At 40.1% G+C, this 26,329-nt stretch overlaps 1 protein-coding gene across 1 annotated transcript in view; it reads left to right on the plus strand.

Moving 5' to 3' along the window:
• kcnh3 (potassium voltage-gated channel, subfamily H (eag-related), member 3) overlaps positions 1-26,329 on the plus strand; it is a 518,086-nt gene that overhangs the window by 301,661 nt on the left and 190,096 nt on the right. The window contains exon 5 of the mRNA XM_052023088.1: positions 6,017-6,266. Coding sequence (XP_051879048.1) covers positions 6,017-6,266 — 250 coding nt within the window. The remainder of the gene's footprint in view (positions 1-6,016; positions 6,267-26,329) is intronic.

The following is a 26,329-nucleotide window of genomic DNA, read 5'->3' on the forward strand; positions in this document are numbered from 1 at the left end:
GCAAGTGTCGCCACTCTTCCAGTGCCAATATAGCATGCCCACAGCTCCTAACCCATATGTCTTTGGAATGTGGGAGGAAATCCATGCAGACGCACAGGGAGAACATACAAACTCCTTACAGAGAGTGGCGGGATTTGAACCCGGGTCACTGGCGCTGTAATAGCGTTATGCTAACTGCTAAACTACCGTGAATAAAGTTTATTGGTAGAAAGAAATGGGAAAGTTATTAGTTGTATAAATGTAAGAGGACAGAGAGTTTTACAATTCATTTATTGGAGTTGGTAACATATGCCTTAAAGTGCAGAAACTAATCTTCATCATATTTTTTAGAAGATTTTAATCTCACGAATGTATACCTCTGGTCATCGAGTTACAGAGTCATAGAGTTAGACAGTATGGAAACAGGCCCTTCAGTCCAACTTGTCCATGCTCACCAAGGTGTCTTCCTGGGCTAGTTCCATTTGCCTGCATTTGGCCCATATCCCAACCTTTCCTATCCATGAACCTGTCTAAATGTCTTTTAAACTTTGATTGTACCTGCTTCCACCACTTCCTCTGGCAGCTCATTCCATCTATCCACAATCCCATGTGTGGAAAAATTTGTCTCTCAGGTCCCCTTTAAATCTTTTCCCTCTCACCTTAAATCTATGCCCTTTTGTTTTAGACTCCACGCCCTTCCAGGGATATAGAATCCTGGCCTGTATGCGATATTCCAGGTACAGTGTCACCAGGACCCTATAAAACTTCCATACAAATCTTCTTGCAGGAATCTGGAAAACAACTCTCCACCACCACTGTCTCCTTCCACAAGCTAATTTTGTATCCAATTGGCTAGCTCACGCCGAATCCCATGTGATCTAACCTTCTGGACCAACCTACCACGCGGGAGCTTGTCAAAAGCCTTGTTGAAGTCCATGTTGACAATGCCTACTGCGCCGCCTTTGTCAATCCTCTTGGTCACCTCTTCAAAAACACAATCAAATTTGTGAGACACTATTTCCCATGCACAAAGCCATGCTGACTATCCCTAATCAGTTCTTGCCTTTCCAAATGCAGGTAGATCCTGTCTTTCCTACTTCCCCTTTTTGTGCTGCTTTATGTTAAAAATGGAAAAAAAGGAAAAATGTACCAGTTACATTCAACCTGATATGTGTAAGTATTTACAGGTCTAAGCATTTCACCCATCCCTTTTAGAATCTTCTAAATGGTCTCAGTGTGTCTTGCGTAGCTCTCATGTCTTCTCTAATCATTGGGGGAGGGAAATCATCCACGGCAGGCTTCACTGGTGTGACATCGTTCAGGTTGTCAGTTAATACAAGAAACGTAGTTTCATTGTGTTAGTCTGTGGTATGGTCTTCTAGTAAATCTTCCATCCCACAGCTCTGCTCATGATTCCCCAGATATACACTAACGTGCATATCTGGGGAATCATGAGCAGGTCGTTGGTGATTAAGTGGACCTCCTGAACTTCCCATTCTCTTATACTGAGTAGTTCTTGATTCCATACACCTCTATAACTTCTCCCAGATCCCATCTGTATGTCTATGCTTGGCTGAGTACTCAAACCTTATTGCCTACCCAAAAATCTTCTTAGATCAAGCTGAAAGGTTTAAAAAGTGTTTTCTTTAGCTTCGTTTTTCCTTGTCCATTTTGTCTGCTGGATTGGGCTGTGTAAGACTCAGCCTTGTTGAGACCATGCAGTCTATGAGCATCTCATGGTGGTGTAACCAATGATTGAATGTGGTGTCCAGCTGGAAAGGTAGCAATATTTGTTCATGGACATATTGGACCTGGCTTGCTTTTTGACTGCTCCTCCCCATTGACACAGCATGGCACAGAGATATGGATGCCTGTCTTATGCCATTCATGCACATTAACATTTCAAAATAGCAAAATGAAATGATGGTGCATTGTCAGAGGTTCTTCTAGTAACTCATGTTGTGAAAATTCTTCAATGGTCCTTTTGGTGATAATTCAAGATCCAACATGTTATGTGTCCATTCACTTGAAGTGTCTGCCCACTTGTCCAACAAAGTTGTCTGCTCCCCTGTCACGATAGTTAATATGGAGTCTTTGAAATAACCAGGCAGGCCATTTCCACCTCTGGGCCTTGATTTTCAGAGGCTTTGTCCTGCATTTCTGACAAGTGGAACATGTTGACTATATCTTGAATCCTTAGTCCTTTCCAGGTCAGTAAATAAAGTCACAGACCACTGCCTTTATGTCCAAATTTTGGGCATACAACGATCCTAGGATTTAACACTGAAGTACCTTGGGAATTACTTCATGATGTCCCCACTTGGCACATCACTGGCTTGCAAACAAATCATGTATTCTTCAGTGAAAAGGTTGAATGTCATCACTCAGGCTATATTTGTGTTGTTCCAATCTGACAACGGTATTTTCAAACACCTGCTTTAAAATGTTGTCTGTCTGAGTGGCCTTGCAATTTCTGCAGCTGTATCTGGAAAATTGTCATCAATTGCCCGTATCTTATTCCCCAAATCCCCTCTTGAGTCTTCATGCAGAAGCTGTGGTATTTGGTCTTGAGAAAGTTTAGTATCAGATCTGATCATGATTATAACAAAATGGCTCACCTTTGCATCCTGCATGCTGAAAAGGTGGAGTTGGCTAACTTCAGCCCTAAGATGACCAGCATCAGTTTGTGATCTGCCATCCCATTAGAAACTTGGGAACCAAGTGACTCCAAAAATATTTGCCATTGCTCTTTTGAGTGTAATTCATTTCACTCTTCATCCTATGCTCTTTCTTGCAGTTCAATCCAATGCCACATTTCATCCTTTTTCAGTAACCAGCGGAGATGAGTTAATATGGTTCAAAGTTCTGGGAAGAAACTGGCATGATATTGTGCCATACTTAGAAAGGACCTGATTACTGTAACATTCCCTGGCCTTTGGGCATTCAATATTGCTGTCACTCTCTCCTTGACATGCTACTATCTATTCTCATTTAGCAAGTACATGACCACTTCTGGAGAAAAGCATACTCAATTTGTTTCAGTTTCATGTTGTGTCTTGGAATTGGAATTGGTTTATTATTGTCACATATACCAAGCTACAGTGAAAAACTTGTCTTGCATACAGTTCGTACAGATCAATTCATTACACAGTGCATTGAGGAAGTACAAGGTAAAACAATAACAGAATGCAGAATAAAGCGTAACAGCCACAGAGAAAGTGCAGTGCAGGTAGACAATAAGGTGCAAGGTCATAACAAGGTAAATTGTGAGGTCAAGACTCACCTTATTGTACTAGGGAACCGTTCAATAGTCTTAAAGCAGGATAGATCTTGTCCCTAATCCTGGTGGCACATGCTTTCAGGCTTTTATATCAGGCTTGTCTGGGGTAGGTGGGTCTTTGATTATACTGGCTGTTTTACTGAGGCAGCGACGAGTATAGACAGAGTCCATGGAGGGGAGGCTGGTTTCCGTGATGTGCTGAGCTGTGTCCACAACTCTCTGCAGTTTCTTGCAGTCCTGGGCAGAACAGTTGCCATACCAAGCCATGATGCATCCAGATAGGATGCTTTCTACAGTGCATCGATAAAAAATTGGCAAGGGTCAACGGGGACGTGCCAAATTTCTTTAGCCTCCTGAGGAAGTAGAGGTGCTGATGATCTTTCATGGCCGTGGCATCTACATGATTGGACCAGGAAAGGCTATTGGTGATGTTCACTCCTAGGAACTTGAAGCTCTCAACCTCTCGACCTCAGCACCATTGATGTAAACAGGAGCATGTGCACTGCCCCCCTTCCTGAAGTCAATGACCAGCTCTTGTTTTGCTGACATTGAGGGAAAGGTTGTTGTCATGACATCATGTCACTAAGCTCTCTCCAACTCATTGTTATTTCAGATATGGCCCACTACGGTGGTATCATCTGCAAACTTCGATTGGTAGATAGGCATACGAATGTGCAGAGAATGGAGGGATATGGACATTGTGCTGGCAGAAGGGATTAGTTTAGTTAGGCATTTAATTACTAGTTGAACTGTGGGCCAAAGGGCCTATTCTTGTGCTGTACTGTTCTATGTTCTATCTCACAACCCCACATCCCAGTCTGGTTCATCATCTACTCTGATCTTGGTCACCTTGTAGTAGCCACAGTAATAGACAGTTTTGTCTGAAATGCAGACCACCACAATGGGCATCACTAATCTTTCGATCTATTTTCACCAGTGCTCATGACATTCCAATTTCTTTATCTCATCTTCTGCATATGTCTTGAGAGCATAGTGAATAAATCTCAGCTACAGTATTATCAATTTTGCATTTTGTCAAATTCGAAGTTGGGTCTTGCTTCTCTCCAAGCTATTATAACACGTCCACATCCCATATCAAGAGCCTGCTCAGACCAGGGAAGTACTGTGTTAAGTTTGAACACTTGCTTCCAGTCAAGCTTGAGTTTCTTCAACCAGACTTTGCCTGACAAGGTAGGTAAGGCATGTGTAATTACCAACAGTTATTGGTAGTTCAATTTTTTGATCATTGTGAAGAGCTGTACACATAATCTGTCCCGATGTTTTTAGGGCTTCACCTGATGCATACATATTACCATACCATTGCTGATTATTGGATCTTGCTGAACTTCTATAAATGTGTCTTACAGCAGTGTCTATGATCACTTCAAGATTTGTTGTCCATTTGCCATCAATGTTGTCTGCAAATCACCACTGTTATTCTTCATGTCACTATTAACGTAAATACCATTTAAACTATTCTTCATGTTCTCCATTGACTTCTTTGTGTACTTTTCTTGATTATTAATGAGGTTTATTGTCTTGCTGTATTGAGACCTGTAGACTGTTACCTTCCATTATCATTATGTTTGCCTGGCTTTGCAAGCTGACACTAGGTGTCCTGTCTTGCAATTAAAACAGTAAATTGACTTAAATGGATGCAGTTGAGCTGAATGGTTGTCCTGACGACAGTGGCAGGGCTTCCCACCAAAACTGCCTTTGTGCATCCACATGATTCAAGCATGATGAACCATTTCTTTAGGCTTGCAAACTGTATGCTGAATACTTATTTTCTGTGCTCACAGGAAAAAATTCATGTTTTTCAACCATGGCAGCAATAACTTCACATGCCTGTGTGTTGAAGGGTTCTGCCTGAATGTGCTCATCTGCAAGTCTGCCCACAAATCAATCTGTCAGCACCCCATTTAGGAGCAAAATACAATGTGAAGCCATATATTCTTTAATTGAGTTACATGGATATTGATTGTTTCTTGAGGCCTTTGGTTGCTTGTGGCAAATTTATAACTCTCAAAGATTTTTGATATTCCTGAGTTAAAATGAATTTGCAACATTTCAACAACCTCACTGAATGGAAAATTGATTCCCTGCAAGATGTCTATAACCATCATCAGAATGGCACCTTTTCATTCTCAAATAGCCTCATCTATGTAAAGTCACTTCCACCTATCATTTCTGTAATATTGTTAGCACAGAAAAATGTGTCCATTAGCCCTACATATTTAATTTTAGTGAGTTGTGTAAAAAGATATGTAAATTATTTTGCTTCTGCACAGTTCCTAGTTCATCAGCATTAAAGAGAAAACTAATTTATCTTAGCTATCGTTTTGACCACTCACTTAATCTTTTCTAGTATCCTTACAATGCACTGGTCCCATCTTCAGAATTTACTGTTTCTCATTATTTTGTGTCATCCACAAATTTGGGTATACTGTACATAGCTCTTTTCCTTCATTCATGAATATTTAAACACCCGAGGCTAAAAACCAGTCCTTGAGGAAGAGCGTTGTCAAATCCTGTCAGACAAAGATTATTCCATATGTCCCTATTACCTGCCTCCTACCTGCTAACCATTTACAACCTTGTTTCAACGTTAGCTATGATTAGTGCACAATTGGGATCTTCCTATTACAATTCAGTTTAAGTAAAACTACTGCATTTTGAATGTTTGGAAAATATCTGAGAGGCAGTTGTAACAGTACATAAAGCAATATATGTTTTTTTTTAATTTGTTCTAAACAGAATGTATTTGGAGAGAAACCAGCACTCCCAGAATATAAAGTTGCAGCTATTCAGAAATCCAGGTTTATTCTGCTCCATTATGGCACTTTCAAAGCCGGATGGGACTGGTTGATCCTCTTGGCAACATTTTATGTTGCAGTGACTGTTCCATACAACGTCTGCTTCAGTGTCAGCAGAGATGACCATTCTGCTGCTTCAAGAAACCCACCCAGTGTGAGTGACATCTTTGTGGAGATCCTCTTCATGCTTGGTAAGACTTTAATCTCAAATTAAAATGTATCCCAAAACAAGCACAGTGAATACCAATGGAGTAAGGACCCAGATGTCTCTGGGGAATAGCACATTTGTAAGGAATTTTTTATGGTGCAGGAACCTGTGAATGGCTTAAAAGAAAATGGAAATTGTGAACCACTTTACACGATTGGTCATGCTGCTCTTATGTTTTTCTGAGCCTTGTGCTCCACCATTGTCTTCGCTGAAAGAGTTAAAAGGTAATGATCATCACGCTGCCCCCATTAAAATCAATGACATTCATGAGTCCGTGGCATTTAAACCAATTGTCATACCGCTACCACTTAGACTTAAAGTAATAGCCCACATGGCCTGACAGCAGTATGATTTGCTGTGCTAAGATTGGTTTCCTTTAAACATGTTTGGCTTATTCCGCTTCTCTTTTTTTCCTCCTGAGCTGCTTTGAATGATTTACAAGTAGAATTGGTTTAAAACCCCTGAGTTGGTGTTGGGAATCCCTCATTACAAAAAAGTATAAGCTAATCAAGCTGACATATGGACATAACAGGAAAAAACTACAATGGTGGATAAGGCTAGAACAGCACATCTTTCAAATAAGAGTAATGAACTGAATAGATTATATTCACTGGACATCAGGCGATAAAATTGGTCTCTTTCCCCATTGTTTGAAAGTCATATGCTAAGTAAATTCTAGCAACCATGCAGAAGAGCTCACAATATATGTTCTGAAAATCCCTACGTTTACAATATTTTCCACTTCAGCTTGGAAAAACAAGAGCACAAGTTAGTCTACATTCTTAAATTAGGTCTCATAAAGCAGAATAGATAAATAACCAGATTAAATGGTGACGTCCTTGTCAGAGTTGTGCAGATAATATTTTTCTTTCTGCTATTTTCACTGTAAGGTTAAGGCAATGCAAAAGATAGTTCAGCTTGATCCTATCTTATTATCTCAGTGACAAGGAAATCCATGAGTTCCCCCTCAGACTTGTTGGAAAGGAGAGGAGTTGGGGAGAGAAGTTTTCAAAATGGTATGCATTAGAAAAAAAACTGCAGATTATCTTTGCTTTACAGGCTAATGACAGAACTGGACAGAGTTGAAGATAACAGCAAAGCTTAATAGTATTTTTAATGTGGCCCTGACAGTGAACGACAAGCAAGCTATTCACTATCCCATGATCTTTGTATATAAGGAGGGAGTAATAACGTTTTTATAAGCAGGGCAAGCATGATAAGTAGTGGTCTTAATAAGGGCACCAATGATGTATATCAGCTTATTGTTCAAATGTCAATAGACCTTGATGAGTGGAGGGTCAAAGATTAGGGAGTTGGGATTTAGGGACTATAGCTGTTGGCGAATTAGAAAGCTTTTCCCAAGGGTGGACACAGAAAGAATAAGATTGGGAAAGTGAAACTGGATATGGGTGGAGAGTGTACAAGGAAGTGATTAAAGATGTTCTTGCCTGTGATTGAGTTGGGGGGGAATACAAAGGCACAGTGATGGGAACAGGCACAAATATTGGTTAGGAGTTTATGTGAAGGGAGGACAGAAGAGCAATGAACTTGGAGGTAACAGCATAAGAAATGGGAGCAGGAGGAGGCCACATGCATCTACCATTCAATAAGATCACGAAAGAAAGCATAATAAATTGATACATGGGGAAAAGTTGTGTGGTGAATACAGCGAGTTAAAGGCAGGTTTAAGTGAGTGGACAGATTGAAAAACGTGGGGTTATACACCTTGACAGGCAGGATAGAGAACCAGATTATTAGTTAAAGGATGTGAGATGAATGACAGATCCAAATACCCTTGCAAAAGAAGTACAGAAAATTTGCACACAGGGACAACAAATAATCAGGAATGCAAATGGAACGTTGGCCTTCATTGAAAGAAGGAATAAGTTTTGCTTCAACTATTACAAGGCTTTGGTGAGGCCACATTTGGAGGACTGTTAACAGTTTGGTCCCCCTAGTTTAATGCTTATCTTGAACAGAAGGTTTACAAGGTTGATTCCTGGGAAGAAGGCTTTGTCATCCCCTGAGGAGGTATGTTTCTGCTAGTGACCTAGAATTGGCGGCCATCGATTCAGGATGAGGGATCACACATTTAAGACCATAGACTCGAGGGCTGTCTGGATTACTCCTGATCCTGTTTCTTATGTGCTTATGAATATATTACATTTAAAGTCATTGAAATTGTGCCTGTGGTATCTTTAAAAACAAACATTCATGTATTTAGCTGTAGATCTTTATTGAAAAACCTAAGAGTAAGTGAAGATAGAGATGACTGAACGTTGCTTAGACCATTGGGGTTTCTGAGTTGCTGACACTTGAAACTGTTGCAGCAAGGAAGGTAACCAGGCCAGTACCTAAATGTAACACAAAAGGTTTGATGGTTTACTTTATTTTTTTTATGGAGTTCAGATGAAAGAAATTTTAAATCCTTGTGGAAGAGAATTCATTATAAGAGCAAACTGGAAACAAATGTAACACTGTTGGGCTTTTTCAGTGATACACCAAATTATAATATCAAATGATGCGTGACGTTTCCAAAGTTTTACTTATTACAACATAGAAGGAAGCCATTCGACCCATCAGTTCTACGACGGCACCCTGTAGAGCAATCCCATCCCCCCTCTTCTTTCCCTGTAGCTTTGTAATTTATTCTCTCTCTCACATGGCTATCAACATCCCTGTGATTCCTCTGGGACACAAGAGCTTCTGCAGGTGCTGGATTCTGGAGCAACACACACAAAATGCTGGAGGAACTCAGCAGGTCAGGCAGCATCCATGGAGAGAAATAAACAGTCGACTTTTCGGGTTGAGACTCTTCATTCCAATCTGGAAACTGGAGCACCCAGTAAAAGCACTTAACACCAGAAGAATATTCAAATTCCACATAGACAGGTGGCTATTTTGTGATTTGCTCAAAATCTGTAAGTAAGGAGCATTAATTTGCATAAAGATCCTACATTTCTCAGTAATTTCCATCAGGCGAAAGGATCCGGAATTCCAAATGTATTCTCTTAGCCAGGTACTACTCATCACAGAGTAACAGTGGACTCTTTCTCAATACAACCACTCTCAGCCTATCTATGACCATGCATCTTCAACTGCCAACAGCACTGAGATAATTTGCACATCCAGTGGCTTTGATTCAGTCTGCTTAAATTGTGAGGATTTTTCATATCAATTGGGTATGATGAGAAGTCCTGATCATATCAAACTCTTTAAAATTAACTTGCCTTCAATAAAATGCACAAAGTGGTTACATAAGATGAAGTAAGAAAACACAAATTAATTACCTTGCCATTGCCACCTCTCTCTGCATCACTGAGTTTGCAATAATGTCAGATGAAAGTCATAAAATTTCATCTGTGGGATTTAAACTCAGTGAAATGTAACATTAATTATTAATCAAAAAACTAACGTCCATAAAAAAACTCAATAATGTGTACAATCTACTAATAAGATTGAAATTCATGAGGTGCCCTTGAGTGTAAAATTTGGACCTTTGTTGTGGACTGCTTGTGGAGCTGCTCCCTCACAAATCTAGCAACTGAGATTCAACCCTGACCTCTGGCGCTGGTTGTGTGGAGTTTGCATGCTCTCTCTATGACCACATGAACTTCCTTTAGGTGTTCTGGTTTCCTCTCACATTTAAAGACTTTCTGGTTGGTAGGTTTAATTACATTTCTCAGTAATTTCCATGGTAAATTGGTCTCTTTCCCCATTGTTTGAAAGTCACATGCTAAGTAAATTCTAGCAACCATGCAGAAGAGCTCACAATATATGTTCTGAAAATCCCTACATTTACAATATTTTCCACTTCAGCTTGGAAAAACAAGAGCACAAGTTAGTCTACATTCTTAAATTAGGTCTCATAAAGCAGAATAGATAAATAACCAGATTAAATGGTGACGTCCTTGTCAGAGTTGTGCAGATAATATTTTTCTTTCTGCTATTTTCACTGTGAGGTTAAGGCAATGCAAAAGATAGTTCAGCTTGATCCTATCTTATTATCTCAGTGACAAGGAAATCCATGAGTTCCCCCTCAGACTTGTTGGAAAGGAGAGGAGTTGGGGAGAGAAGTTTTCAAAATTTCCATGGTAAAGTAATTTCCAAAAGTAATTTCCATGGTAAATTGCACCTAGTACATAAGTCAGTGGTAGAATCTGGAGAAGTTGATGGCAATGTGAGGAGAATCGGTTGCAGGGAAATTAGTGTGGTGGAACAGGATTGCTCTGTGGGCCAAAATGGCTTCCTCCTATTGTAAGGCAATGTGGAACATGGAATATTATGAACATAAAGTGCACACAATGACACCCACCTTTGAAGACCTGAAAGACATCTGATATTAAGGTGGCCATTTCTAGTGGCCACCTAAAGCAGCCGATCAGCCCTTATGCCTCCGAATGAGGAAGCTCAGATCTGTTTATGCAGAAACACGATATTACAGAGTGGACTGTTGCTTCGTCTGCTTTTCAAATTCTTTAATAGATGTTGCAATCCAAGTTGCAGGTAGCAACAAAAGATGATTTTTCTTACTTTAAACTGTTAATTACTTGTCTCTTCATCACTGCTCTGACTGATATTTAACACTTGAGAGAATGTTGTTGCGGTAAGTGCTTTAGTGTTTTAATTGGACAATATTTATATATTAGTTTGGTTGGCTGGATTGTCCTCTGTCTAACCCACCACTTGCACTCAGACCCTGTGCTAATCCTGTGGGTACATTTACCTACTGTAACCCCAGGGGATCCGTTATACCAGAGGTCTCCACTGACAGTCCTTCTGCAAAACTGAGCAAGTGGAGACCAGGCTTTGGATAATGGAACCTGCGACCCTACCCACAGCTACTCAGCAACATTTAATAAAGCTTAATTGGAATTAAATAACTGATGAAAAGTATTTTGAAAAATAGTTAAAATACATTTAACAAGAGGCATTAAATCAATATAAATTAATTAAAACCAAAAATATGAATTAAAAAGAGATAAACACAAAAACTTAGAATCACAGAGTCATGGAAATATACAGAAGCCAGCCCTTACAGCCCACCTCGCCCATGCCAACCATGACGCCTATCAGTGCTAATCCCAGTTACCCGTATTAGGCCTGTATTACTCTACTGTTTTCCTATCCAAGTACCTGTCCAAGTGCTTTTAAACGCTGTAATTGTATCTGCCTCCAATTATGGCAGCTAGTTCCAGAGAGTCATCGTCCTTTGTGTGAAAAACTTATCCCTAGATCTCCTTTTAAATTTCTCCCTTCTCACTTTAAACCTGTGCCCTCTAGTTTTAGACTCCTCTGCTCTGGGAAAAAGTTCTTGACAATCTATCCTATTCTATGCCTCTAATAATTTTAGAAACCTCTATAAAGTTACCCCTCAGCCTTCTATGTTCCAGTGAGAATAAACCCAGCCTATTTAATCTTGCCTCATAACTACAGCCTTCTAATCCAGACAACAGCCTGTGAATCACTTCTGCACTCTCTCTATTGCTACTACATCATTCCTATTGTACGGTGACCAGAACAGTACACAATACTCCAAGTGCGACCTGACTAATGTTTTGAACAACTGAAACATGATGTCCCAACTCTTATACTCAATCCCTCGGCATACAAAGACATTAATCTGAACTTTTTTAATGAAGGTCAGTGATCCCATTCAAACCCATGGGTAACAGCTATATGTCATCTATGGCTGGTATAAAACTGAGGGGCTGGTTCCAAAACTCCCACTCTGTCAATGGTGAGTCCAGTGACATAGAACATACATACTACAGCATAGTACAGGCCCTTCGGCCCACAATGTTGTGCTGACATTTTATCCTGCTCTAAGATCTATCTAATCCTTCCCTCACACATAGCCCCCTATTTTTCGATCATTCATGTGTCTATCTAAGAGTCTCTTAAATGTCCCTACTATATCTGTCCCCACAACCTCTGCAGGCAGTGCGTTCCATGCACCCACCACTCTCTGTGTAAAAAAAACTTACCCCTGACATCCCTCTTATACCTTCCTCCAGTCACCTTAAAATTATGTCCCCTCGTGTTAACCATTGTCACCCTGGGAAAAAGGTCTCTGACTGTCCACTCGATCTATGCCTCTTATCATCTTGTACACCTCTATCAAGTCACCTCTCATCCTCCTTCTCTCCAAAGAGAAAAGCCCTAGCTCGCTCAACCTACCCTCATAAGACTTGCTTTCTAATCCAGGCAACATCCTGGTAAGTCTCCTCTGCACCCTCTCTAAAGCTTCCACATCCTTCCTATAATGAGGCGACCAGAACTGAACACAATACAGGCAGAGTGGGTCTTCTGACTTCCAGTGTGTCTTCATCTTCCACCTGGCAATGAACCGCTGTGCTGAACATTGGAGTTGGACAGAGAGTAGTTGGCTACAAAACTACCATCTATGTTAGAGTTTGATCCAACCCATTAAAATGACATGGGCTGCTCAATGGTAAATACTGGGTTAATCTTGCAATGAAGCAATTGATTTGATCCAGAGTGGAGAAATCAGCCGTTTTGCAAGATGACATTTCTAAACTGGCAACGAGCAACTGAATTTTTCTGTACATGGAGTCGTTTGCAACTATAGCAATTAGTCAGTTTCTCCTTGTCATCAAGCTTCAATCATTGCAAATATATAGAAATAGCTTTTGAGTTTTGTGTGTTGTTCTGCAGCATATTATGTGAATAAAATATTCACGTAATATTTTTTAAAGTAAATATTGAGTCGACACTATTCCTCAGTCAAACTATCAGTTTACTTTTGCAGAGCCAATCTGCCTCCAAACATATAAAAGAATTTGGCTCTTATTTTGCTGTTATAACAGAGGTTTCAGCATTGTTATTGTTTCTGATTTGCATTATTGAGTTTCTTTACCTTTACTAACTGTCCAGTTAAAATTTTAGTTTAATTTTGAAAGGGTAAATATTTGTCAAGGTTCTTGGCAGATCCACTGTGACTGATGCCTATTAAAAAGGCAGCAGGAAACTAAAACTCCCTGAATGTGTGCAAAGAAAAAAGATACTGTGGGTGATTTTCAGTCTACATGAGGCCAACTAAAAGAGAAACTACATCTTCAAAGGGAAAAATTTTAATAGCTATGCACAAATAAGATAAAACAATTTCAGATGTTTAAAATATATTATCAATTTTGCCTGCATTTGTAACAAGTAAATATATTTTGTTCATACCTTGAATTTTTCTTTGTTGCAGCTTTGATTTCTCCTTCAATTTGCCAATTTATTCAGGGGCTCTGGGATAACATAGGGACAAAGACAAAAAATGAATTGCCTTTAAAAATATATCTTTCTTCCATTTTTTCATTTCTCCCCCTTTTCTCTTATACAATCAACCTGTCTCCTATGCAACCTTGCCACATCCGATGCACCTCTTCCTTCCTCTGGGAGGAACTACACATTCTGCCACATTATATTGTATTCTAAGATGGGGAGACCGCCCAATATAGTTCAAGTTGAGATGGGTGTCACTGTGCTGCAGTCTTCTCTGCCTGTTGAGGGGTGAAAACACGGCAAATAGAGCAATTCTTGTTAATGGTATTTTGATTTTTCCATTCTATAAAAAAAGCAGCAAACTAGCTGAAACAATCTGGTATAATTTAATGTCCACTGTTACTGAATGAAGAGCTCATTGATGTTTCCTTATGCCAATGGCTGTTATTTTTCTGTTGGATGTAAAACATACTCCAACAGTGTGCAAGGGTCCTCAAGCTAATTCCTTCTATTTGTGTTCACGTTTATGTGGATAGTACCTGAATCTGCAGTGAAACAAGATGATCACTAAACTACATGAAAGTTGCAGGCAACATTTTTGAAGATCATTTCATTTTAATGGGAATGTGAATTGCCAAGCCTAAATTCATTACATAGGACACTAGACCCTGGCTATCTGATACGATCCCCACAGGACCTGACTATATTTGTTGAGCTTAAGTCACTCATGACTTCAGGCCCAGGTTGCATTTGGGATGAGCTGACGCTTTATAAATAAATTTAAGAATCACCACTGTTCAACCTCATTACCAGATAGCAGTGTGAGTGCTGTATCCAGGATAGATGATCCATGTGCTGATAAGCTAGAAGAGAACACACAGAAACTGGGGCTGGGAGGTTCACCTGAGCCAAGCAGCTATGCAAAGTGAGTAGCCCGGCAGTGAGGGCTACAGCAATGCCCACAGAGAGCAGCAGAACTGGTGGGGAATCAAAGATGTGGGAACCACGTTATGGCACCCTGGAGAGTGGCCCTTGAGAAAGACATTATAGCACTTGGAAAAGTAATTGTTTGTACATTGATTCGTTGATGGGATTTGTTGCACTGGTAATATTTAAGAATCTGTTGGGGCCCAGCTGTAACAGTTGTACTCATTAACTCACAGTGGATTGATTTTCTCTTGCCTAAGCCTTTTTAAGCTATCTAAATTAATTCTGGAGATCATTCTGAGCTTCAGGGTATGTTGCCTGATCATGACTGCTGACCAGCAGTCCACATGATTGTTAATTCTACTGGCTGGCCTTGTTCAACTCAGACATCTTTAGTTTTGATTTAGGAATGTGTAAATTCAAGATTTAACACAGCACAAATTTTGCATAGTACCTTACAAGCACAAATGTGGAAGAGCAGGGGTTGTGCATGGTGTCCTGGAAGACATTCCTCCTCTGACTGACACCAGAATTGCTGTTTGTGGGACGTTCCTGTGACCAAGAGGGGTAACAGGGTGGCACAACAATTGGTCCTGCTGCCTCACAGGGATCCAAGTTCTATCCTGTCCTCTGCTGCTGCTTGTATGGAGTTTGTATGTTTCTCCTGTAACTGCGTGGGCTTCCTCTCCAGTTTCCTCCCACCTCTACTGTAAATTACCCCTTAATGGAAATTAATGGCAATAAGTATCAAAAAGAGGAGTTGATGGGCATGTATGAGAGAGAATAAGTGGTAGGGTACAAAGAAATATTGGAATTGATATAATTGATATAGATACAAGGAATGGAATGGGTGGGATGGGTCCCCCAGCAACCAGCATGAACCCTTTGGGCTGAAAGGCCTCCTTCTGTGTCTTCATAAGCATAAGATAAGAAAAAAAATGATTGCAATCATTAGTTGCTTAGCAATGTGTCGGCAGTTCAGAATAATGCTATGCATGAGACATAAGATTTTTGTATCAAGGCAGGATTTTGATTTGAACATTTTTTGCAACTTAATAAACGCTGGTTGGAACGCACTTACAACTGTACAAAACACTGGTTCAATTGCACATGAAATATTGTGTGCAATTCTGGTCACCACACTATAAGAAGGATGTGGTTGTACTAGAGTACAGAGGAGGTTCACCAGGATGTTGCCTAGTTTGAAGGACTTAGGTTGGGGGGGTGGAGACTGAATTGGCTGTGTTTGTTTTCCCTGGAGCAAATTGGATTGAGAGGTAACCTGATAGAAATTTATCAAATTATAAAAGGCATAGATAGGGTAGGTAGTCAGAATCTTTTTTTCCCCATGGTAGGGGTATCAAAAACAAGAGGGCATAGGTTTAAGGTGAGAGGAAGGAGTTTGAAAGGGGGTTTGATGGGAAAGTTTTACACAGAGTGTTGGAATCAGATACAATCACCATGTTTAAGAGACATTTAGACAGGCACTTAAATAAGCAAGGCATAGAAGGATTTGGACCTAATGGGGAGACCTGGGATTGGTGTAGATGGGCAAGGTGGTCAGCATAGACATGGTGGGTCAAAGGACCCATTTCTGTGCTGTATAACCTTGAACAATAAATCTTTTGAAACATAAGAATAAACCACTTAGACACGTCTGAAGTTTCACAGGGACTGTTTTGACAACAGTTATAGCCTTCATGAGTTCAGGCAATCTGCCTGTGGCACTTCCTTTCATGTAATTTAACAAGGACAGGCAGAAGGACACCAAATAGATGAAAGTTTCTGGCCGTAATAGTACATACTTGTGGTGAATAAAATCTTCAACATGTATAGAAAAAATATGCCTTGAAAGAGATTCCCAAGTAAAAGCAGGAACCTTGGCGTCTTGTTATTTATCCTGCTGAAAATGTCAGGAGTAATTAGTAAAACAAATTAAGAATTCCTAACACATTCCAGATTGCTGGATAAAAGAAAGTTAATGTGTCTCAGAGCCAATGGTAGAAACTAAATGAGGCAACTAGCCCAAAAGCTGTATGCCAGTGCATTTGTTCCACTTTAGCCTCCTGCTGTCCTTATTTGCCTCTCTCTCAGCCTAACCATCCAGTAAACTCACTTATGTATCTGGCCTCCCCTTGAATACATCTATGCTGTCTTCCTCAACTACTCATTGTGATAGACAGATAGTTCCACGTTTTCAGCGGTCTGTGAATAACAACATTTTCTTAAATGCCTTGTTTGATTTCTTCATAGAGTCATCCATGCTGACTATCAGATATCCATCTACATCAATCCCATTTACCAGCACTTGATCCACAGTCTTCTGTAACTTGTTTTCATAATAACTTTTTTGTGTTTATGACTTCCCCGGAAGTAGCAATACTACAAGATCTTCCGTAATCTTAGAGGCCTCAATTGAGTCAGCCAAGAGATCCAGGCACTTCATCTCTTCCTGATCAATAGAAACCAACAATTCTGGAATCAGCCTTGTTAATCCTTCATGACGCCCTGCCTCTATATCATATTTACTTGTTGGTGATATTACATTTGGTGAGTTAATACTCACTCCCAGTGTATGCTGGCTCTCTTTCCAGATGTTCTTATTTTGTGTATCTTTAAATTTTTATTTCTCCATCTATTCCCCTTTCTGTGTCTTCCTGGCAATTCCCCAGAGGAGCCACAGATCAACCACTGTGCTCACTATTTCTTCCACCCTCCCAATTTGAGGAAGCACTTGTTTGCTCTGGCAACCTTCTGCAGTGGAATAGTTAAAACAGGTTGTTCCCAGTGTGGAGAATCATTGACCCAGACCCGTGTTCCAATATTATAGGCAGCGTAAAGCATCTTGCAGGATTGCATAGAGACAGTTTTCTGGCTCCTGTGCTAAAGCAGTGAGATCTTGCACTGGTGAACATGTTCAGCCATCTGAAATAATGTCATAATTCTTTCATATCACATCTGATGGACTAGCCTTGGATTATGTGCAGGAGGTTTCTTTGTGCAGGGCACAGGAAATAACACACAACTGTCAACAAAGGATGACATTGGCTGCTGCTGAGCTGGAGTAATAGCAGCAGGAGAAAACAGATCAGTTTCATTCTCAAATGCACGCTTGAAAGCTCTTTATCAAGTTGAACAATGCTGGATTGCTCCTTTGGCATTCCAGAGCAACCTGCTCTCAAGTAAAATGTTCCACCTATTTGACAGGAAGAGCTTTAGGGTAAATGCCACCCTTCAGTATTCGATGGATGAGGGCAAATGAGAAAACAGATTAATAGCTTCAGTGAGATTGTCAAGAAGTTAGATGAGCTATCTGGACCACTGATTGTGTCCTGTAATCCAGTTTAATTTATTACTGCCAGTTCAAACTGAAAATGTTGTCATATAACTAATTAATATGTGGACCCCCCCCCCCCCCCACATTGTCATGTTGTATGTGATGCATTTTCAAATATGAAAATGGACAGGCTGTGGTGCAGTCAGTACCCATGCACAAGGATGTCTGTTTTGCCCTCTCCTCATGAGCTCATTTACTTTTCGAAATTGCTGGCAAGAGAAAATGACAAACTATTGCACGACAAGGAACAAAATCAAGAGGAGAACATTCTAGTCATAGATCTCCCTCAATATTTATGAACACAACATGCTGGACTTGGAGGCATCCAAGAGTATAAAGGGAGTAGACTGGAGAATTCCTCAACACTATGCACCACTAATAGAACATAGAACAGTGCAGTACAGCACAGGAACAGGCCCTCTGGCCCACCATGTCTGTGCCAACCATGCTAAGTGAAACTAATCCCATCTGCCTGCACATGATCCTTATCCCTCCATTGCCTTTGTGTTGATGTGTCTATCTAAATGCTTCTCAAACATTACTATCGTGTCTGCTTAATTCACCACCCCAGCAGCACATTCCAAGCATCTACCATTCTCTGTAAAAAAAAACTTGCCCTGCACATCTACCTTAAATACTTCCCCTCTCACCTTAAAGCACTGCCCTCTAGTATTTGATGTTTCTACCCAGAGAAAGAGACTCTGATGATCTACCCCATCTATGCCTCTCGTAATTTTATAAACTTCTATCAGGTTTCTCCTCAGCCTCCGACACTCCAGAGAAAACGATCCAAGTTTGTCCAAACTCTCCTTACGGTTAGTGCTCTCTAATTCAGGCAGCATCCTGGTAAACCTTATCTGCACCCTCTCCAAAGTCTCCACATCCTTCCTGTAATGGGGCGACCAGAAATGAATACAATACTCCTTGCTCCTAATGCCCTTGTTATTCTTCTTCTAGTCATTCACTTATTCGTTGTCTTATATTAAATTGAACCGCTGTTTGGCACTCAGCACTGTCAGCTCTGCTTCCACGGATGCTTTTCAAGGCACGATTCCAAAATTGTTTTGTGTGTCTGCAGCCACCCTCAAAAGCAAATTGAGACCCAGGAGGCAGCAGGAAGCCATGGTGTCACTGTCAGTCACCCCATCGTGAGCAAGTATCTGCACAGCCCACGACATAAAGCAGGTAGTCTAAGTCAGTTGAGTATGTCAGGTGAAATACGCAGTGTGAGTTAAGAAGGCCATGAGTCTGTGGTGCAGAGGAAGTCTCAAATTGTTCCTTAACTGCACCGTGACTGCTGCAGGTCCTTTCTAACCACTGATTTAAACATGGCTTTTCTAATGACTGACTTCATCATCTAGCTTCCACATCCTCAGGTAAAACTGAAGAACATGAGAGACGATAAGACCTTTCAGACACTGCAGTGGTAGGCAAGACTGAGCCATTTAATTTTTGCAAGATTACTGGAGTTCACCCCACAGGAGAAGATCCAGATTGGGCAACATAACATACAGACCAAGAACTCCATGAAATAAGTCAAGGCTGGTCACCCAGATTTCCTGCATGGTTTAACGTCATTGTCTAAGGGCTGGATACTCTGTTAGTCCAGCCACCATATTAGGAATAGGGAAATCTGTCCCTTTAGCTTAGTTTCTAGTAAACTTTTCTCCTTTGGACTGGCATAACCTGCAAACTAAATTATCTGAGGCTAGGTACCTTCTGCCTATTCATTTTAAATAATTAATTATTTAAATGATGATATTGGAGATCAGTTTCTTTACATCTCATCAGTTAAGTTTTTAAGGGTACGAATGGACAAGACTACTTTATCACTGCAATCATCAGTAAGTGAGCAAAGACAGCCATCTAAATATTAGTAACAGATAGTTTCATCAACCAAACTATCCGGGCAGCATATTTAATGAGGCTTGCAATTCAATAACCAGCTTTTCCAAATGTTTAGAGTTTGAAGATTATTTGATTGTTGCTGTCCTCTGATTCAGTCTGAAGTCTGTACACCAAAGACAGATAGTGTGCCACTCAAATGATGCAGATTGAGGGTATACAATTGAATTTGGATTTTTCACGACATTAAATGGCTCATTTAAATGCAAGAGCTGTTGTCTTACATGATAGCTAATGTTGTGTGAGGATAATAACTCTGTCCTTGTTAGGAATAGTGTCTACCGATGTCAGGTGCTCACCATCATGGATTAAAGAGCCTATCTCATTGAGGTCATGGGGAAGCATGATCAGCTGTATGGATGTTTTTTCCTTTGCAAAAGCACATTGGGGCAGCCAGGATGGAATCTTGCAACACCACCAATTGCGTGTGTCTAGCATCTGGCAAAGATAAAAATGGAAAAATAACGAGCAGCTTTTATTACTTTCAGTTGCTGTACATTGTCAGATTGCCTCAAAGTCCCATCGAGGAACACAGACAGTGGGAACAAATGAACAGGGCTGTTGATCAGTTTTATTGAAATAGAGTTCAAAGTGGAGTAGTTAATAGTTTGTTTCCTTGTCACCTGCTAGGCTGTTTAAAGATCAGAGTAACATGAGGTCAACTGTCTGATTTTCACTTGGTATAAATTAGTAGCACTTAACCTAAAGTGCTCTTGATGAATATTCCTGGCCAGATTGCGTCTGACCACAATCAGCACAACCGTTCTCTTTCCAAAAAAGGTTTATTAACAGATTTACATTATTTACCATGTTCTCAGTTCATATTCACAAAATTTACGTCAAATTAAAACATTGTCCTCCTTGACCAGGATGCATTTCAGTCCCTACGATGCCCACTGGTCCCAGAAGGCCTTCAGAGAGCCAGTGGACACCGTGTGCTCTCTCTCCAGGAACATCCAGCTACGGATGTATCTTCGGAAGAGGGGACAGGCAGTTGTCTTGGGCAGAACGATCAACAGCAGCCCATACAGGAAATACCTCTGTGCGGCATGAAACAACACGGAGGCATTTCCAAGAGATAATGTTGTGCAGGACCAGCTCCTGAGGAGAGTTTTGGGGCCAGGGATCGATGAGCAATTCCAGCCAAGTGGCGGTCAGCCTGGCTGGGATCACTGCACTCTCACAAGCTCTCTTGACACCATTGTGATAGGATGGCTAGAGGCTTTAGACACGAACTGTGATGTTCTTAACAATAACCCCGCCCTCCTCCCCCTGCACCAGCATATTCCATTCACCTGTGATCCAGAATGTCTCATCAATTATTGGTTGCCCTCGTATAATTTTTGTTCTGATGAACATTACCGTATCTGAGAGGGTTTCAGTTCCCTTTCTCTAACAAAAAAATGATGAGGATTTGTGCCGGTACTAATTGAGGCTGCAAGAAACTGGCAAGCTAGCAGAGAGAAATTGTTCATTCCTGGAGAAACAAAAAAGAAAAAGTTGCTGCAGTTAACACACAATGCAGTTGCCACCTACAGATTTTGCATTTTTTCCCCCATTACATCACTGGAACTCCTACCAGTTGGTCTCTGTTGTAGCATTACATCAATTTAAGGTAAGTAATTCAGCAATATTTTTGCAATTAATTGATATATCTGGGAAAATGTATTATTGGCTAATAAATTCAGAAAAGAAACAAAAAGACATGAAAAAAATTAGATCAATTCAGATATACTGAGGCTGTATTGCTTTAGCATGAGCAACAATTTTGAGTGTCCTTGAAGCAACAAAATGACATGAGGTACCTCACAGGATATGACGAAAGTTGGACACTAAATAGGAATTGTAAGAAAGATTATGGGAGTTGACTGAAGACATGGGTTTTGAAGAGTCCTTGGAAGGGTCTTGGATGGGAGTTGACTGAAGACATGGGTTTTGAAGAGTCCTTGGAAGGGTCAAGCACACATTTTCAAAGCTCAGGGCCGTCATGTTGGAAGGCTTAATCCATGTTTGTACAAAAGCAAGAAGTAGGTTTGTGCATTTGTGGAAAACAGTAGAAAAGAACCATATTGAATGAAGGGTTACTGAGGAGAAAAATCATGACAAAATAAATGTGACTTAAGTCAGTCCAAGGTTCATTCTCCACCATTACCCCCAAGAGCTTCTGGAACAGGGAACAGAAGGCAACTTTCTTTAACATTAAGATACACCAAACAGGCCAAAATTCTTGGCATATTTGTAGAACACAAATTGAATAAAGTTTAACATGATCAAATTCAGCAGACTTTAAGAGTAATTTTTAACATTAGCTTACTGTTATAAACATAGAAGGAGGCAGTCTGGGGCATCTGCTTGTGCTCATTGAAGCTCTTCCAATTCAATTCCTATTGAAACTGCAGAGCATGTTCCTTCTTAACAATAACAATTAGAGCTAACAGCTAATGGCTCCAAGTAATATCCAGAATTGGTGAAGAGGAGAAGCATTTACATCAATTAGTTACTGATTAGGCTCCAGACTGAGTAAACAGTACAAAAGTTTTGTTCCAAGAAGTGGCAATACTCAGAGCCCTTTGTTCTCTATGTCAAGTAAAATGGATTGTGTCAATCAGTGTTACATAGAGCACAGGTAAACATTTAAAGACCGATTTCCTTACTATTTTCCATCTAAAGTGTGTCTAAATAATCAGGATTTTCTGGTTTCTAAGAAGAACACATCCAGACTGAACAAATTACACTCATTTATTGGCTATGCAATGTTTAACCTGCCTGTTTATTTGGGTGTCATGAAGTCTCTTTCTTGGTTTTGTACCAGCAAGTTATCTGGTACAAAACCAAAGTTCAGCTTGCTGAATAGATATCTGGATATGTTAAGAGGATGTTCATTCCCCATTCAAAAATTCCTCAGAAATCCTATTCAATCTAGCAGCAGCTGCTGTGAAACCAGTTCCAGTTCCAAGACACACTCATTGTCTGGGCTCGACCACCTCGAAGAAGCAAAGACTTAGATTTATTCAAGCAGGATATCCTACACCTGCTAACACGGAACAAATGGGGGCACAATAATCAGCTTCTTCTGGACGGAAAGAGAAAGAATAAAATGCACCCTGTAACAAATTCCCACTGTCGTTATACTCAAGAATTTTAAATGTTAGCCACCTATACAGTCAGCCTTGTGCTTGCCCTGTTTGTTTTTCTTTGTGTTTAAAAAAAAATCAGCAGTTTAGAAGTTAGAGTTTAGAATTGATTTCTGTGTTCCATGGAAAATAAGTTTTTCTTGGCTTCAAGGGTGACATTTACCTTGTGAAGACTTGGCCACCTGAAAATCAATGCACCTGGCATTGGACCAATGCTGACTGATGATGCTCATAAGATTTCAATGAGAAGGCGCAAAGAGTGACATGAGAGAGCCAGTTGTCTGCTTGTCTCCCTTGGTAGCATGCTAATTTCTGAGTCATAAATTTTGAGCTCAAATCCCAGTTTGGGATTTCAATGCATAATCCATGTTAAACTCCAGTTTAACAATGGAATGCCAAGAGAGCAGTATTGCTGAAAGAGCATCCTTGCTCATCTGCTTGTTCTGATGGTTGTGTTCAGTGTTAAAGATCCAACAATGCTTTTCAAAATAAACCAGGAGTTGCCCTATTCAAAATGCCTCCTTTAATTAATATCAAAAACAGTTTAATCATTTAGGAGCTGGTAACAACGTTCCTGCCACTGGATTCTATTTTTTGTTGACCTCATTCAGACCCTAAATGATATGCTATTCTATGCAGAAGTGACTAATACATTTTAGCAGTCCCTTTACAGTAAATATGTCAATAGAGCACGTATTAGAGATAAGGAATTATTAAATGATGTTGAGTTGATGTCAGTTATTTGGATTGCTACCATTTCTTTTATATTAAAAAAAAACATGTATCAGAGAGCAGATTGGGTCCCACTGTAACCACTGGGATGACAATGAGATTTTTCTTCGAGATGTTGCATTGTCCTCATCACAAATCTCTGCTAGCATCTTCAGCTTGCTAGAGGGGTTTAACTGTCTGTTTTTGATTTCAGGCCCACCCAGTGTAGACAGTGCATCATAGCAGCGGAAATAGATTGTCTTTGACAGTGGGTCATAACTTGATGTCAAAATAATGCTGTTGATGCTCACATTTTTAATGTGTAAGTGCTCCAGAAATAGCAGACAACCATAGATAGGAGATTAAATAAGAATATCTAAATGTCGTTCTTTGAAAGTGCTGCTCCTCTGCTAGCTTCAAGTTGATGCTATTTTGTTGGCTGGTTTCCCATTTGAAATGCTTCAAATGGCATGAAGTTAGAATACTTTTGTGACAGATATGAACGATTCTTATTATAGAGAAGTTAAATCTTGTCCATTTTAGTTTAAAGGCACTTGTACCAATTTCATGAGAATTAATTGCTGTATCTCTGACACTGAAAGTTAGTTAATATAACTGCGTCCCACATTCCTTTAGATTTTAGTTGTTGTATACTTTACAGATTTAAAATCTAAATAAGAAATATTTGTCTTCTTTTCCTTTCTCTATATACCATTTTTATTTCTCTTCCTGAACATGATATTTCACTTACTCTAATTTGCCCTCCATTCTCAGTGCATCAACCTGGTTGGTTAAGGAGACACATAGTTATTTTTCTTGTTAATTTACCACCTGATACCTCAACCCCCTCACAGTGCATTTATCTGTTCCTTTCAGCAAATTATCATGCAAAAAAAAGTGACATTTCATGCATGTGAGGCAAAGTCTTAGTACTTAGGTTAATTTCTGTTGCAAATTATGGCCATTTGAGGTTGTAAAACAAAAATCAGGCTCAATTGTGATGAAATGGGACATTTCATGATGATGTACCCAGTTAGTTGCACTTTTCCTGTATCCTGTGCCTCTTTTTTTTAACTTTAATTTGCTTTCTGTTGTTATTGATAACACCATGATGAGCACAGTAGGGCTTTGACTGGAATTGGTGACCTTGTCTCTCCTCTTCTTTATGAATGCCATCTGTCCTGTTGAGTATTTCTAGCATTTTCTGTTTTTATTTCAGGTTTCCAGGATCAGCAGCATTTTATTGTTAATGGGTTGCTGTAATCACTAAAAATTCTATACCTGCACACGAACAAAAGAGTGCAGGGGTGTTAGCTAGCTCACTCCAGGTCATTAAATAACCTAATGGCATAATCCCTTCATTTTCCTATTGGTCAGAATTGAAGTTTGCTCCCTTCCACTGCTTAATCACTTCTTCATATCGATGTTCAGATTTTTTTGAGAGGTCCTTTCACAGCCCCGTAAGAAAAAAAGTTCCCAATACTCAAATATGGTGCCTCTCTGAATAACAGAACGTTGGTTAATTAATTGACATTAGCTTACATTTCTGAAAGACTCTCTCATCTTACCTTGTCATTGCCATTCACCTCTCAATGTGAAGCCATTGTGGAAATCCAACTTTTACTTTAACCAAGGGATATGATACCAGCACAGGAAATTGGTGCTGAGGTAAAAGATCAGATAGCACTTATTGAATGGTGGAGCAAACTCGAAGGGCTGAATGGCCTTGGTACTTCTAATATTCTTTAATATTGTTTAGAGTCATGGAACATTACAGCACAGAAACAGGCCCTTCAGCCCAGCTACTCCATGCCGGCCTGCCCTTCTGCCTAGTCCCATCTACACACACCCAGACCACAGCCCGTCATATCGCTCTCATCCATGCACCCATTCAAGCTTCTCTTCAATGTCACAACTGAACCAGCATCCACCACTTCCGCTGGCAGCTCGTTGCACACTCGCACCACCCTCTGAGTGAAGTAGATCCCCCTCAGATTCCCCTTAAATATTTCATCCTTCACCCTAAAGCTATGACCTGTTGCTTGTAGAACAAAATCAATTCTGTGAGCAAGAATTGGCCCAAGAATGCTGTATGGTGATGTTATAGTTACCCATTCATTTGTACTTGTAAACCTAGGTGCTCAATATCTGTTGTCAATTCTAGTGACGTCATTAGATAGGATGAAGTTGGGCAACTTTTGTAATACTTCCACCACGACTCCCAAACTCAATCTGCATCAAGCTACCTCAAAACCAGGAGGGAATTGTGGATACCTGGGGCCTATGACTTTTTAATTTGCATTGATCAGGACAATGTAACCACGGTCAGCCTATGAATGTTTGCCTATTTGAAGGAGTTCCATCATCACAGTAATAGGACATTGTGGAGTTAGTAATGTGGTGATATGTTTGATCTTGTCTGATGCTCAAACAATTTTAACTTGGCTAATGCCAATAATAAAAAACTGAAATTTTCCTTGTCAAAATATGCATGTTGTAACCCCAAACAAAGTCAGATACATCTGTGCTGCCCTGATACTGAATAGCCAAGAGATATATTGTCATTAAACATTGTCTGTGATCTTGAGCGCAGCAATCTTGCCTCCGAGTAAGAAGATTGTGTGTTCTGAGAACTGTTCCAGGCTGGTGCTCCAGTTCAGTACTGAGTGTTGTCCTTCAGACAAACAAAGGCTTTCTCTCCAGTGGTTGACAAGGTTCCTTGCCACTCTCTCACAACAGCAAGGAAGTTCTCCGCTGGTGACCTGGCTTTATTTATCCCTGAACTAACATCACTAAAGA

This window comes from Pristis pectinata, chromosome 1 (genome assembly GCF_009764475.1).
Source record: "Pristis pectinata isolate sPriPec2 chromosome 1, sPriPec2.1.pri, whole genome shotgun sequence".
Taxonomy (NCBI): Eukaryota; Metazoa; Chordata; class Chondrichthyes; order Rhinopristiformes; family Pristidae; genus Pristis; species Pristis pectinata.